We start from the raw sequence: 12970 nt of genomic DNA on the forward strand, positions 1-12970 counted from the left end.
CCGCCCCTCTGGGCAGGAGGCTATGCCCACGTGGACTGCTCTGTTCCCTTCTGCTGGGCTGTGGAGTTGGTCCCAGAGGACTACACATCCCACGCTCATGGCCTTGCCCAGTGTGTGGTGCTCATTTCATCGTGAAGACTTCCTGTGTAGGAAATCTAACAGTGCACGGGCTCTGCCGTAGCCTGGAGTGCATCTGCCCATGGTGGGGACCGCTGACTACTGCCAAGCGGGCTTTGCACAAGCTGACAGAGCTAGGTGCAAACTGAAGCCCACTTAACTGCACTCTTGGAGCTTTCTGTTAGTGAGTTCAGATGGATAGACTGGCGGATCAGGTGCATTCAGTTTGGCCTCCCTCACGCTCTGTGGGGCACCCAAGGGATCCCTGTCTCTGTCACGAGTGTCTGTGCTGGTGTGCAGGGCTCCTGATGGAGTGGACTTGAGGGGGCCTTGTCACCGCTGTGGGGTATGGATGGACATACCCTGGCCTGTCTGCTGTCCAGCCTGGTGAGTGCCGAGCAGCCTGACTCCCTTGGTGCTGCCCAGGCCCATGTCTGTTCCGCCGCAGCGTCACCAGTGTCTGAAAAGTGACCATCTCACTTCGGGGCAGCATTCTCAGCTGAAATGAGCTTGCGTGGCCTTTGCTTTCGGAGCTGGCGTTAGCTCCACTGTTGCGTGCGGTGCTGGTCACCTGGGACAGCATCTCCCAAGTGTGGACTGCAGACCCATGGGGACAGTGCCCGAGATCACAGCCAGAGCCGAGCGGTCTGGGTCTGGGTGGTATCGCTACAGGCTGGTGCCCTCGCTTTGGCAGCCCAGAAGTGGACCCGGGTCAGTGTCTTGGTCACCAGACCACTGTGGGACAGCAGGCCAGGGCGGTGGCTCACAGACACCTCCCCATGGCAGATGCTGATGCCCTGCTCTCGGAGCCTCTCGATGGGAGGTGAGAAGATGTGCCGGGGTGGGCCGAGGGACGAAGCTCGGGACCTTTGTGTGTCCTGGGCTCAAAGCCACCTTCCTGGACATGAGCAGTGTGTGAGGCTGTGCCCATTTCTGGTTTCTTCAGATAAGGATGCAGATGGAGTCTTTGTGTTCTACCCAGCATAGTAATTTACACAGATTTAAGAAGTTTGGGGCTGGGGATTTAGCTCAGTGGTGCCATCACTTGCCTCACAAGCACAAGGTCCCGAGTTCTAGCCCTGATACCAAAAAGGAAAAAAAAAAAAGAAAAAAAAAAAGAAGAAGAAGTTCAATAGGCTCTGGCATAAGTTTTCTCTAAAAAAGTAATGACAACATTGTTTGTAGTGGCAAAAGCAAACCGGTGAAGGGGTCCCCTGTCCATTGAGAAGCAAGCTTACTGTGGCACAGCAGGCACTGGGGACACAGGCAGTGCCAGCAAGTGGGTCAGTCACAGCCTGTCAGCATGACCTGGTGCTTATGCAGAGCCCAGGAGCCATGTGGGATTTACGCATTTGGGCGGAGGGTGGGAGAGGCGACCTTCAGACAAGCAGGGAAGACGGGCGGTGCATGTGCCCGCTGACTGTGAGCAGGAGCACGTGGCCCGGGAGATCAGCAGTGATCGGTTCCCTTCCATGTGTGCCCCCTGCCATGGCCAGGCCAAGCAGCCAGTGGGGGCAGTTGCTGAGATGCGGGGGACTCGTTTCCAGTCTCACACACCTCATGTGTGTGACTCAGCTGGGAAACACTTAGCAAACCAAACCAACGTGGAGCCCGAGTGGGCGCCGGCTCAGTATTTCCCCTCTCTGGTTTTATGCACCTTTGCCATTGTGCAGCAGATTTGGACTTGGAAGTGCTGAGCTTTACAGTTCTTTGGGTGCCCTGTGAAAGCCATTCACGGTGGTGCCACGGAGCTCCCGCCTGTGGCAAGATGGCTTCTCTCCAGAACCAGAGCACAGGCAGCAACTTCCCCAAAAGACGCCATGATCCTGGCATTTTCATTAAAAATAGTTACTAGGGAATCTCTTCAAACATGAAATGCTTACAAAACTCTGGCTTCAGTATAACAGAATACAAAATGCTGTGTGAGTTTTCTAAGTGGGTCCAGGACTTAACAAGGCAGCCGCAAGGGCCGGTGAAAGCACGTCTGTGTGTCCCTTCTCCCTGCCTCCTCCATCAAGTCACTGTCCATGCTCTGAAGTCTGCCAAGCCCGCAGCCTCTCCCCTCCATGCTCTGATCTCTCCTGACTGTGGGGCCACATGCTTCCTCAAGCCCCTCCTGGAGCGCACTCCTCCATCAGCTGTGCCTCAGTGGCCCCAGGGAACAGATTCCCGGATGCTGCCCCCTAGCAACGGGTGACCCGGGTTTGTGCACATCTCCTTAGGAAGTGTGGGTAGCCTGCTGGAGTCTCCAGGGACTGAGTGCCCTGAATGAGGAGGGGCCAGGCCAGAGGGGCAGTGGTGGGGCCCGTAAGCCACAGAGGTGATGAAAGAACAGCACACACCGCTGGGCTCAGCCCATAGCAGCAGCATACAACTTTCACTGTCTATACCAGAAACACCTGTGGGGGACACAGGCCTGGGCAGGGCCAGAGGCACTGGAGGAGGGGTGCAGGAGGGACTTGAGGGGCCAGCGGATGTGTACACACATGACTGCGCGTGCCTTTGTGTCTGGTGTGTGTTGGGGAGAGAATGGGTGGTGGTCATGTGTGTGCTGGGTGGGTCACTGCCCACCAGGAGGCCCAGCCAGGATGGGGCGGTGAAGCCATGTGGACAACGTTAGAAGAAGTGTACAGTGGTGCAGAAGCCACGTCCATGCCTCTGCCTTATACCTTGGTGGCTGTGTTGGTGTGGCCTGCCCTGAAATGGGGCTGGGAGCATGAGGCTGTCTGCCTGAGATGACCTCTCTCCTGCGCTATACCATAAAGCCTCCAGGTGCCAGGCTCGCAGCCACACATTTCAGAAATCACAAGAATGTTGGGGCGGCAGAAGGTCATGATAGCCTGTAGAATCCTTGGTAACTCACCAGAACAGTGCCGTGGTGAGCGTCAGCAGTTCTGCGGGTCGGCAGCGGAGGCGTTAGAACAGTGACCGGAGCTGAGCCACCCTGCGGCCTGTGGGCACCTTTCTGCATGAGAAGCAGCCTTTTTGTCTGTCCTGTACGTCACAGCGAGGAAACACTTGGGATCTCCTGAAAGAGGCAGAGAGCCTGACGTTTAGCCCTGCTGGGTTCCTGTCCCTCCCTTTCCACAGCTTCCTTGTCCATCTGGAAGAGCTTTTCCTTTCTAACCGGTTTTCAACCTCCTGGTCAGAGTGCCAGCCCGGATTAACTCAAGCCATCAGCCCCTTGCTGTCCTCACACAGCCTTTAGAAGTTGCACAGTGCTGAGCTCCTCTCCTCCCTGCCCACCCAGTCCTGGACTTTTGCTTCCTCTGCCCAGCCCTGCAGCCCACCTCACCCACAGGCCCAGCCTGTGACCTCCAGCCAAGGGAAACTTGATGGCCATAGAGCACAGCCCAGTTGGCCACCGAGCTCTGGGATGCAGCCTGCAGTGTCCTGTGCACTCTGGAGTGGGCTCATTTCTGGAGAGGAGGGGTCTGTGGGGCCTGCTAGGACAGTGGTCAGAGCGTCCTTCCCTGCCTCCTGAGGAGGGTGGCAAGGGGTTCAGAGTTTGGTCTTTAGAGAATTGAGGTGCAGTGGTTTAGGGTGATTTTGCTGACTAGATGAGAATTCAGATGAAGCTAACAACCACTCAAGAGCCCAGACTTAGCTGGTGTTCCAGTCCTGCCACCAGCCGCCCTGTGTTGTCTTGCAATACCACGGGGAGTGTGTGTGACTGCACTCATAGCCCACTTGTGTGTGTTCGCTGGCAGTGCTTTGAAGTTTACAAAACATGCAAGCTGCATTCTCACTGGCTAAGAGTGACTGGCTTCAGTGTACAGTGGCATTTAGGTGAGAGCACGTACACAGTGACGTCTCTTAGTCTGAAAAGACCTTTCTGTGGCCCTTTTGGGAGTTTGGATTTCTTGGTCACAGAGAATGTTAGCAGCATAAGGGTTCTTTTCAGTGTTCGCCAGCCCGGCTTTGCAACATGGAAGTGGACAAGGATTAGGTTGTGTGGAGCATGGTGGAGCCAGGCCTCGCTGGCGTGGAGGAATGTGGCTGGGTATGGGTCCCCACAGGGTCCCTCTGTTTCCCTCAGGGCTGCCTATCTCAGCAGCAGTCACCTTGCTCCCTGCTGCCCGCCCCCCAAACTGTCCCTCCTTCCCTCACAGAGCTGCCTGCACTCAACATGTATCTGGCCAGCCCTCTCTGCAGGTCCAAGCACCCCTACCAGCACCCTGGAGTCTCCTGGATCCCAAGGCAGTGTTCCCAGGGAGCCCTATGCTACCTCTCGCGAGGCTCAAGGAAAAGTGAAGCCACCCTCCACATCCTTCCCCCTCGACAGGGCATGTGTGTCCCCCCCCCCTGCAGGGCCCCAACCTTCCTGGGCCACCACCCAGCTCCGGGCCTACACAAGGCAAGAGTGAGATGGGCGCCTGGGCTTCTGCTGGCCCCAGGGGCCCATGGGAGATGGTCCAGGGCTTTCCCTACTATCTCTGTGGGGCCTGACATTGGCCTGACATTCCTGAGAGCCAGCAAACATCTGGCCAGGATGAGAAGAGAGAATGTACTTAGGAAACGCTCTCCAGGTCAGGGGATCCTGACAGGGGACACAGGGAGCTTTAAAAATTTGAGATAAAATTCGTGAATCATAGAACTGTCTAGCAAATTTATTAATGGGAAATAAATATTTAGGGAACATTCCTAACCTCTGAGGTTGACGTTAGCAGTGGACAGTAATTCTGCTGTGAATAAAGCTCCAGCGTTTCCACATCGCTGCATCCCCTCCTTGGCTAGAGCGGGTTGCAGATGGAGTGGCCCACGCCCCTGGGCCTGCAGCGCTGCCAAAGGCCGCCAGCCCTCAGGAGAGGCAGAAGCCCCGTCCCAGGAGCATTCAGCTGCTGCCACCCTTACCAGACGCCAAGGCCCTGCTTCCACAGCACAGCTTTTCTCTTCAAAGTCTCAGTTTTCTCTTTCAAAGTCCCAAGCTTCTTGGTTAAAATAAAATGAAACCACAATTCCTGGAGAAGTATAGTTCTCAGGCAGAAATAATAAAACTGCCCCATAAGCCAGAATGGAAGGAGGGAATTAGAAGTTTTTGTCGGTGAATCCTTGAAAAAAAAAGTAATTCAGACACCAAATGGACTTGTTTCCTTCAGGTGCTCTCCAGCAAGGCCTGAGCCCCTGGCGTCATCCGCCCATGTCAGGGCAGTGCCCCGGGGGGTGGGGGCCTTGGATGCTGGGCCCTGGTGGCAGAGCTGGGGGTGGGGTGCCCGGTGATTTTTGGATGGAGGTATCTTTGCACTTGGCTTTGAACTTGCCTGGAGGCCAGTTAGGCAGGTGTGCACCTTCTCTGCACAGCCCTGGAGAGGGAGGGTCTGGGGCCCAGGCCTGCACAAGGACCTCTTTGGTGCGCAGCTCTTGTGCTGCCTGTCACCAGGTTTGTTCAGTGTGGTGCCAGGTGGTGTCGGGCCTCACTTGGGTGCCATCCTCTAGCTGCCCCAGCCAGGTGCTCCCTCTCTGCTTCTGTCCTCCTCTGCCAGAGCTCTTCCTGATATCTGCTGCCATGTGAGGTCCCCAGGGTTTGTTTCTAAACTCACACTGCCATTTGTCTTGTATCCAAAACTTTCCTGAGCTGAAGACGTAGGATCTTGCCTGGTCCTCATGGCAGGAGTCAGCTTTGGCTCACACTCCGGAAGCTCTGCTTCTCTTTTGTGTAACAGTTTAAGAATAATGCCTCTGTCTAGTGTGTGGGTGTCACATGCAGACACACTTGCACTCGCACCAAAGCCGAGGTCGTTCTGACCTGGCCCATGGGGTTCACGGAGCCCAGATTCCTCACTGTGGCCAGATGAGGAAAAATGAGTTGACTTGTCCAGGCCCCAAAGCCTCGGACTCCAGAGGCAGCAGAGGCAAGGCTGCCTTAGCCCACACTTTCGAGAGTGGCGCTCACACACCGACAGACCCCAACTCACAGAACCCTGGGCTCGGGGCTCAAAGCCCACCCTGAGCAGCCTGCCTCAGCCGGCACCTGCTCCTTCCCTCCACATTTCCTTCTGCGTTTCTTCTTGTGGTTATTTATGGCCTTTGGACTTCTCAGGACCGTAATCCAGGAAAACCTGTTCAGCAGTTATGTCTAGCCCCAGTACCTTAGCCTGGTTTGTGTCTTTTATATCCTGTGTCACTGTCCATGATGACCCAGCTACTTCTACGAAGTGGGCTTTTTCGAGCGGTTAATAAAATAAGGACCGACTAAAAATATTTTTATCTCTTACACAAATCCTTTGTGAGGCTGCTTGGGAACATGGTGTCTGCTGGCCCTGTGGCCTGTGCTGTGCTCACCAGCCTGGTTTTGTCCCTCCAGGTGCTACAGGGAGCCCAGCTGATTGCAGTGGCCTCCTCAGACCCTGCCACGGCTGGTGTGGATGGGTCACCTCTCCAGGGCAGTGACATCCAAGTGCAGTATGTCCAGCTGGCGCCTGTGAGTGAGCACACGGCCACGGCACAGGTGAGTCCTTGGCCTCCACGCTCTCTCCGCTGTGGGGTTTCCGCCGTGGGTTTCCCCCGGAAGAGGTGTGTTGGGTCGGAAGGCAGGGTCATGTTTGAGGATTCTGTCCTGATAAGCCCCAGAAATGAGAAGGGGAGATACAGATCCTGGCCCAGTTCTACATTAAGGATTCATAAGGTGTCTGTAGAGACGCTTCTCTGTGATTCAGAAGCAAAACTTAAGGTGTCCTGGCTCCGTCTTGTTAAGGGTTGCGCCCATGGGGTCAGTAAGTGCCCTCCTGCAGGCCTGGTCTCAGGCTAGGGCCAGCTGTTGACAGGGATATGCTGCAGCAGTGATGGTCACCTGGGCAGACCCCAGCCAGCGGGTGGCAGCCTGCAGAGCACACCCTTTCCCTGTGTGTCAGGAGCCTGCTCAGCACAGCTGACCCAGAGCGCATAACACTGGCTTCCCGAGCACCGATGGCCTGGCTGCCTTTGGTGTGGGGAGCTCGAGGCACTGAAGTGACAGGGTCAGAAGAGAGGATATGGCTACCTTCTTGGTGTACCCTGGTACCGGGACACCAGGCGGCTGGTTGGTGTTCTCCAAGATGCACCATCAAGCTCTGCCAGCCGCTCTGTTTGGAACAACTGATTCTAGAGTTAGGGTGCCTCCTGTTTCTGCAGGAGTGGCTGCTGAGTCCATCCTGGGAGGGCCACGTGTGTCACTGAGAGGAAGCAGGGCTGTGGAGCCATTACCTGTGTCTTGAGTCACGTAGGGAAGCCTGGCTTTCAGGCTGGGGGTCAGCTTTGGCCTTGGTAGAGCACAGCAACTTCCTGTGTGCTGGCTGTGAGTGGAGCCTGAGCTGGCAGGTGGCCTCCCCTCCTTCAGGATCGTGCCCAGCTCTGCCTGCATCTCTCCCTGCCCTCTGGTACATTCTGGCTGCTGCCTGTGTCTGCTTCTGGCCTCTCAGTGGCCTGTGCTGAGCACCTGCATCTCTGTGCCCTTGGCTGTGAGCACAGGACAGAAGCCTCAGGTTTGCAGCTGAGGCTCTGTGCAGGGCATGTGCTCCTGAGCCCAGGAAGAGCAGGTCCTCCTTGGGATGCTTGCTGAGGAAGCGGCCTGGGGTGACCCAGCTGCCAGTGGATGGTCCAGGGGCCTGAGGGCCCAGGGCTGTGGTGGCTCATTGCTGGACCTCACTTTTGGTGAGGCCCACAGCACCAGATTTGACAATGTGGGGACCTGGGACACGGCCACAGACGAAGCAGGTTGTCAGCTTCTGGGGTGGCTGACCTGCTGGAGAGGAACTGTGGAAAGAAGAAAGGGGTGAGTGTAGCCCAGCGGGGAGGGCCGAGCCTGTGTGGCGTGGACCTGCCCTTGGCCTGTCCCCAGGGGCGGGTTGGGTGGCAGCCAGTGCCCACTGCAGGGCGGGCACCACAGCTGCAGCAGCGTCTCAGGCAGCTCATACCTTAGAGCTCACTTCCCCTTCCAGACACCGGGAACACTCCCTCTTACCTGGCCTCTCCACAGGCTTATTCCTGTCTATACTCCTGCCACACGCGGGGCCTTTTCAGACCGTGTAGATGATGCTGGTGCCAGGCCCTTTCTCCTACCCTGGCAGCCATTTCTTCTGTGTAAGGAAATAGTGTGTGGTGTCCTTTGTAAAGAGAAAAGTGCAGCTCAGAGTGTCTCAAGGGCTGTTGGGCGCCGGCCCCTGCAGGGACTTCTTTGGTGGCTCCTTGGCTTCTCCTGCACACCGCACCGGACTCCTGTAGCTACTCCTCAGGTGCACACAGGAGCCCCGGCTGCTGATTGCTGGGAGAAGGGTCAGTGACTTACCCTAAAGCCATTCCTCTTCCTTCCCTGGACCTGAAGAGAGCTGTGACGTGTGTTCCATGTCCTTCTCACATTTGTAGCTCCTGGGCCAGACTCTGGTCTGCAGGCCGGGGGCGGACAGCAGACCCTGAAAGGCTTCTCTGTGGCCCTGGGGCAGTGTTACAGGCTCGAGGTCGGCCAGTCCCACTTGCTGCCTCGCATGTGCTGGGTGAAGGCGAGAGTCTGCAGCAGTGGCCACAGCAACCCTGCTGAGGGGCAGGGTGTAGACAGGAAGGAGGACGCAGCTGTCCAGGGCCGTGAGAGCGCTCACGGAGCACCATGGCAGAGGTGCTGCTGCCCAGCCCCAGAGCTCTCGGGCTGGCCCTGCGTGCGTCCCACTTGGCTGCTTCGGAGCGGGCGGGTGGCCTGCAGGTGCGGGTGGAGTTTATCCAGAAAAGCCCCCATTGCCCCCTTGCAGACGGCTGAGACCCTGCAGCCCACCCTGCAGCCTGAGATGCAGCTGGAGCACGGGGCCATCCAGATCCAGTGAGGCGGGGCGGCTACCGCTGCCAGGACTGTGACACACCAGCGGGCCCAGCTGTGACCCTGGTCTCCACGCGCCCTGCTCACGCAGTTTGGGCTGAAGGTGACTGCGTGAATTCTGCGGCCGTGCGTCTGAAAGCCACCTCTGCCCGGGGACAGTGTCCCGGTCGTCTCCTCGAGGGAGGTCCCCTCGGTTTGAGCCATGCTGCCAGTGTCTGCAGGGGAATCATAGCACGGAGCGCATTAAGTACACTCGGAGAATCAAGAACTACAATATTTTGTTTAAACAGCTTTTTTAAATTTGCTATGGTGTTTATAACAAAAAAGAAAATTGGAAAAAAAACTGGAGTAGCAGAAGCCTTTCACTGTTGTGCTCTGTTCAGTGTCATGAAAATAGGTGTTTGCAAAAGAAAACTAATGATTTTGATGGAGATATTGCTTACCTACTTTTCTAGAGGGAAACGCCTCCACACACTGTAATTATGCATTTCTAATGGAATAAAGTGTATTTATGACCACAGAAGCCTCCATGCTATTTCATCTCGAGACATTTCACCTGGGGCCCCTGCTCCACCAGGCGGGAGGGCATTAGGGGATCACTGCTCAGGCCCCTCTGCCCTGATGGCAGGCGTTGTGGTTTGCAGGGGACGGTTGGAGCCTGCTCCCGGCTTAAGGGAGTTCTCGAAGGCAGAGCTGTGTCCGTGCAGCTCCAGGAAGCATGGTGTGGGCCCTCACAGGAAAGTGCTGTCCAGGGGCCTGGGCATCGCAGTGATCCGGAAGCCAGGGAAAGTGGTTCCACCCAGCAGGGCGAGAGCGTGTGAAGTACACGTGGCCACTGGCAGCTGACCTACTGCTCCCCACACTGTTTGGCAGTCAGGTCAGTGAGGTTTGCAAACGCCAATGAAATTGACTTCACCGACGGCCCTTGGTGGTTGATGCTTTTTCTGGGGTGAGCTCAGAGTAGATTCCAGAACTGCTGTGCCTCTGCCCTGCTCCACCCATCAGATTATTTGCTTAAAAAGGTGAAAGTTTTGGTATAGAAACAATATCTCAAAGTTCCTGAAAATAAATGAATGATGTTTGAAAAAATTAAAATGAAGCTGTTGCTTGCTAAAGATGTTTCTGGTGAGGGGAAGTTGGAACCTAACGGCAGGAATATGTGCCCGGGATCTGTAGGGCAAGGAGTTCAGACAAAGGGGAAATGGAGGCGGTGGAAGCGGTCTGTGTACCGTTGATTCCTACTGAGATTAAAACAGTAAAACAGTGGAAAGCATTACTGCTTTGCTTGCAACAGTCCGGAAGAGAGGCAAGTTGCTGCAAAGACCCTTATTGCCCTGGAGAAAAAGGCTCACAGAACCGTACAACATTAAGACTTCGCCAGTGCCTGGGACAGACATTTGGAAACAGTGAATAAAACCCGCGCGGATGTAGGGTCCCTGAACAAGGCCGTCAGCATCCTGGCCTTACCCTTGGCGGTGGGACTTTGGAGTTTTATCAGATTGGCCACAGGCCAACCCACAGTGTCACAGGACGAATTGTGTAGCCTAAATCCTCTGCCCAAACGGGATTCAGGAAAAAGTGAGAGAGTGGAAAAGATCACTGTGTGTTCAGAAATTAAGTAATGTACTTTTTGTTTTTTTGTTTTTTTTTTTGGTACTAGAATCAAACTCAGGACCTTGTGCTTGGCGGGAAGGTGCAGAACCACTGAGTTAAATCCCTGACCCAGTAATACACTTTTAATACATAGGTCAAAAAAGAAATTAAAATGACACCTGAAGGTATTTTTAATTGAATGACGAGTTTACATAACAAAAATTATGGAGTACCTCCCAAATTGTGCTTACAGAAAACTGTGAACACAACTGGAAGTTAATGAAACAGAGCAAAATGTAAATGCAACCAAGAGAAGTGGTTTGTCTCAGTTGCTTTTCTTGTTGCTGAGACAAAATATCCAAGACCCACAAGTTAAAGAAGGAAAGGTTTATTTCAGCTCACAGTGTGTAGGGGTTCCAGGCCATCGTCGGCTGGCTCCAAGACAGGGTAGCACAGGCAGAGGGGAAGCAGTGTGGGCAGAAGGCAGTGGGCAGCCTGCCTTCGCTCTCTCCCTTTATTTCCCATGCAAGCTGGGACTTCCCTTATCCACACGCATAATCCCAGTTCAAACTCTTCGTCCACATTCACACACCCTAATCCAGCCTCATTCCAAACTCTCCACCTATGAGCGCATGAGGCTCTGGGGGGACATCTGGCTCCAAGCTGTAATAGAACCTAAGCTGGTTCTTTGACAAGATTAACACAGTTGACAAAGACATGGTACAGCTAGTCGGGAAAGAGGGAGCAGGCACAGATTGCAGTGTGAGCGTCACTGCAGCCAGAGCCGAGGCTGTGCACCGGCTGGGAAGGGCGAGGAGGAAAACTCCATGGCTGCTGCAGAAGAAATGGGACAAGCAGCCCTGTCTTAGAATCTTACCTGCAATTCAACGTCTTGTCACAGTAGAGACTGGACCCAGCCCTTCCCTGGGGTAGGAAAGGACACCAAGGGGCTCTTGCAAACTCCTGCAGAACAACAAAGCTTTTCCATCTTGCTTTCTGAGACAGCACAACCTTTCCAGCACAGCCTGACCAGGATGTTTCTGAGAGAGGGGATGGGGAGAAAAAGCGGAAGACAGAGCAGCGTGTCCCGCGGACGTTCTCCCGAGAGTCTGGCAGAGCTTGCCTGTCCAGGACCGAGATAAGTAAATCAGCAGTGGCGAACCCGTGGCACACATTCCTCGGCACATGGAGCCCTTGGTCAGCACGCGAGCCACGTCACCTCTGTGAGCAAAGTCACACCTACATCAATCCCGCAGCCAAACACTCAAATGGCTTTCGGTTTGCAGTTCGGACATGCTGTCTATTTTGACATCACTGTGCTGATGATGATGTGACCAAGTTGGGTGAGTCCAGGAATGCAAGATTGGTGTCATAAGGAAATCTGTCGGCCAACCTCGCCACATTAGCAAAACCTTAGGGCCCTTTTAATACATGCAAATAATAATTTATAAAATTCAACAGCCATTCAGGATTTAGAGAACCTTTAGCAAGCTAGGAACAGAAAGGACTTTGTCCACCTGATGCACAGAATCCGCGGTGGCCTCCTTTACTGTCCTGTGAAGGGGCGGGTGGGAAGGCCCAGGAGCACCCAGCCGGCAGGCTGAGTTAAGACAAGGAGATCGGAGGGAGACTGTCAGCACGGCAAGTGCTGTGACGCTTTGGGAGGGAGCCCATGGCAGCCCAGGCAGCACCGTGAGTATACTGGGCAAGGTGCGGCCACTAGGCCGATACCCAGGGGCTGCCGGGTTTCCGGATACTGCCATTGATAAATGTTGTTAAATGTAGACTCTAAGGAGCTCCAAGTGTATAGAAATAAAGCTAACAAAAGATGCCTGGGGTAAATGGTGAGAACAAGGAAAACCTAAGGAAACAGGGATACAGTCTGTAGGAGAATTGGGTGTCTCGGTGCTGTAAAGACGCCAGCCCTTCTACAGGGCGGCTTCGCTGCGGTCTCCCGAGAGTCCAGCAGAGCTGTTTGTGGCAGTGCCTGTGCTTGTCCAGAACGGGAGCACGGAGGAGCAGGAGGTGGAGACGTCTCAGAGCCACTCAAGGCTTCCATGCCTTTGAGAGACAGAGCAGCGGAGTAGAACAGGAGCCTGAGCCAGCCACTGCGGTGGCGCCACAAGTCCTAGCAAGGCCGCTGTGTAACACTTGGAACCTTACAAGTTTACAGAAACGTGTCGTGGAGTCAGATTTGGAAAGGATCAAGCAAAACACGTAGATGGCGTGGAGAGACCTTTGACCTTGGGATTAGCAGCGGTGCCATCGTACTGAGGTGGGATGAGTTGCCTTTCCCCCAAGGGAAAAAGTGACCATCAAAAGGGACGAGGAAGCCGGGCGTGGTGGTGCACGCCTGTAATCCCAGCACTTGGGAGGCTGAGGCAGGAGGATCGCTGTGAGTTCGAGACCAGCCTGGACTACATAGTGAGTTCCAGGTCAGTCTCAACTACACAGTGAGACCCTGTCTCAAAAAGCCAA

General features: G+C 54.9%; 1 protein-coding gene across 11 annotated transcripts in view; it reads left to right on the forward strand.

Moving 5' to 3' along the window:
- Banp (BTG3 associated nuclear protein) overlaps nucleotides 1-9413 on the forward strand; it is a 79753-nt gene extending 70340 nt beyond the window's left edge. For all 11 annotated transcript variants that reach the window (XM_033758036.1, XM_010627517.2, XM_010627514.1 and 8 more), the window contains 2 exons: nucleotides 6422-6565; nucleotides 8835-9413. In XM_033758036.1, coding sequence (XP_033613927.1) covers nucleotides 6422-6565; nucleotides 8835-8906 — 216 coding nt within the window. In that variant the 3' untranslated portion in view covers nucleotides 8907-9413. The remainder of the gene's footprint in view (nucleotides 1-6421; nucleotides 6566-8834) is intronic.
- Nucleotides 9414-12970: the final 3557 nt, after the last annotated feature.

Source organism: Fukomys damarensis, unplaced genomic scaffold, assembly GCF_012274545.1.
Source record: "Fukomys damarensis isolate Sample0158 unplaced genomic scaffold, DMR_v1.0_HiC HiC_scaffold_32, whole genome shotgun sequence".
In the NCBI taxonomy this organism is placed as follows: Eukaryota; Metazoa; Chordata; class Mammalia; order Rodentia; family Bathyergidae; genus Fukomys; species Fukomys damarensis.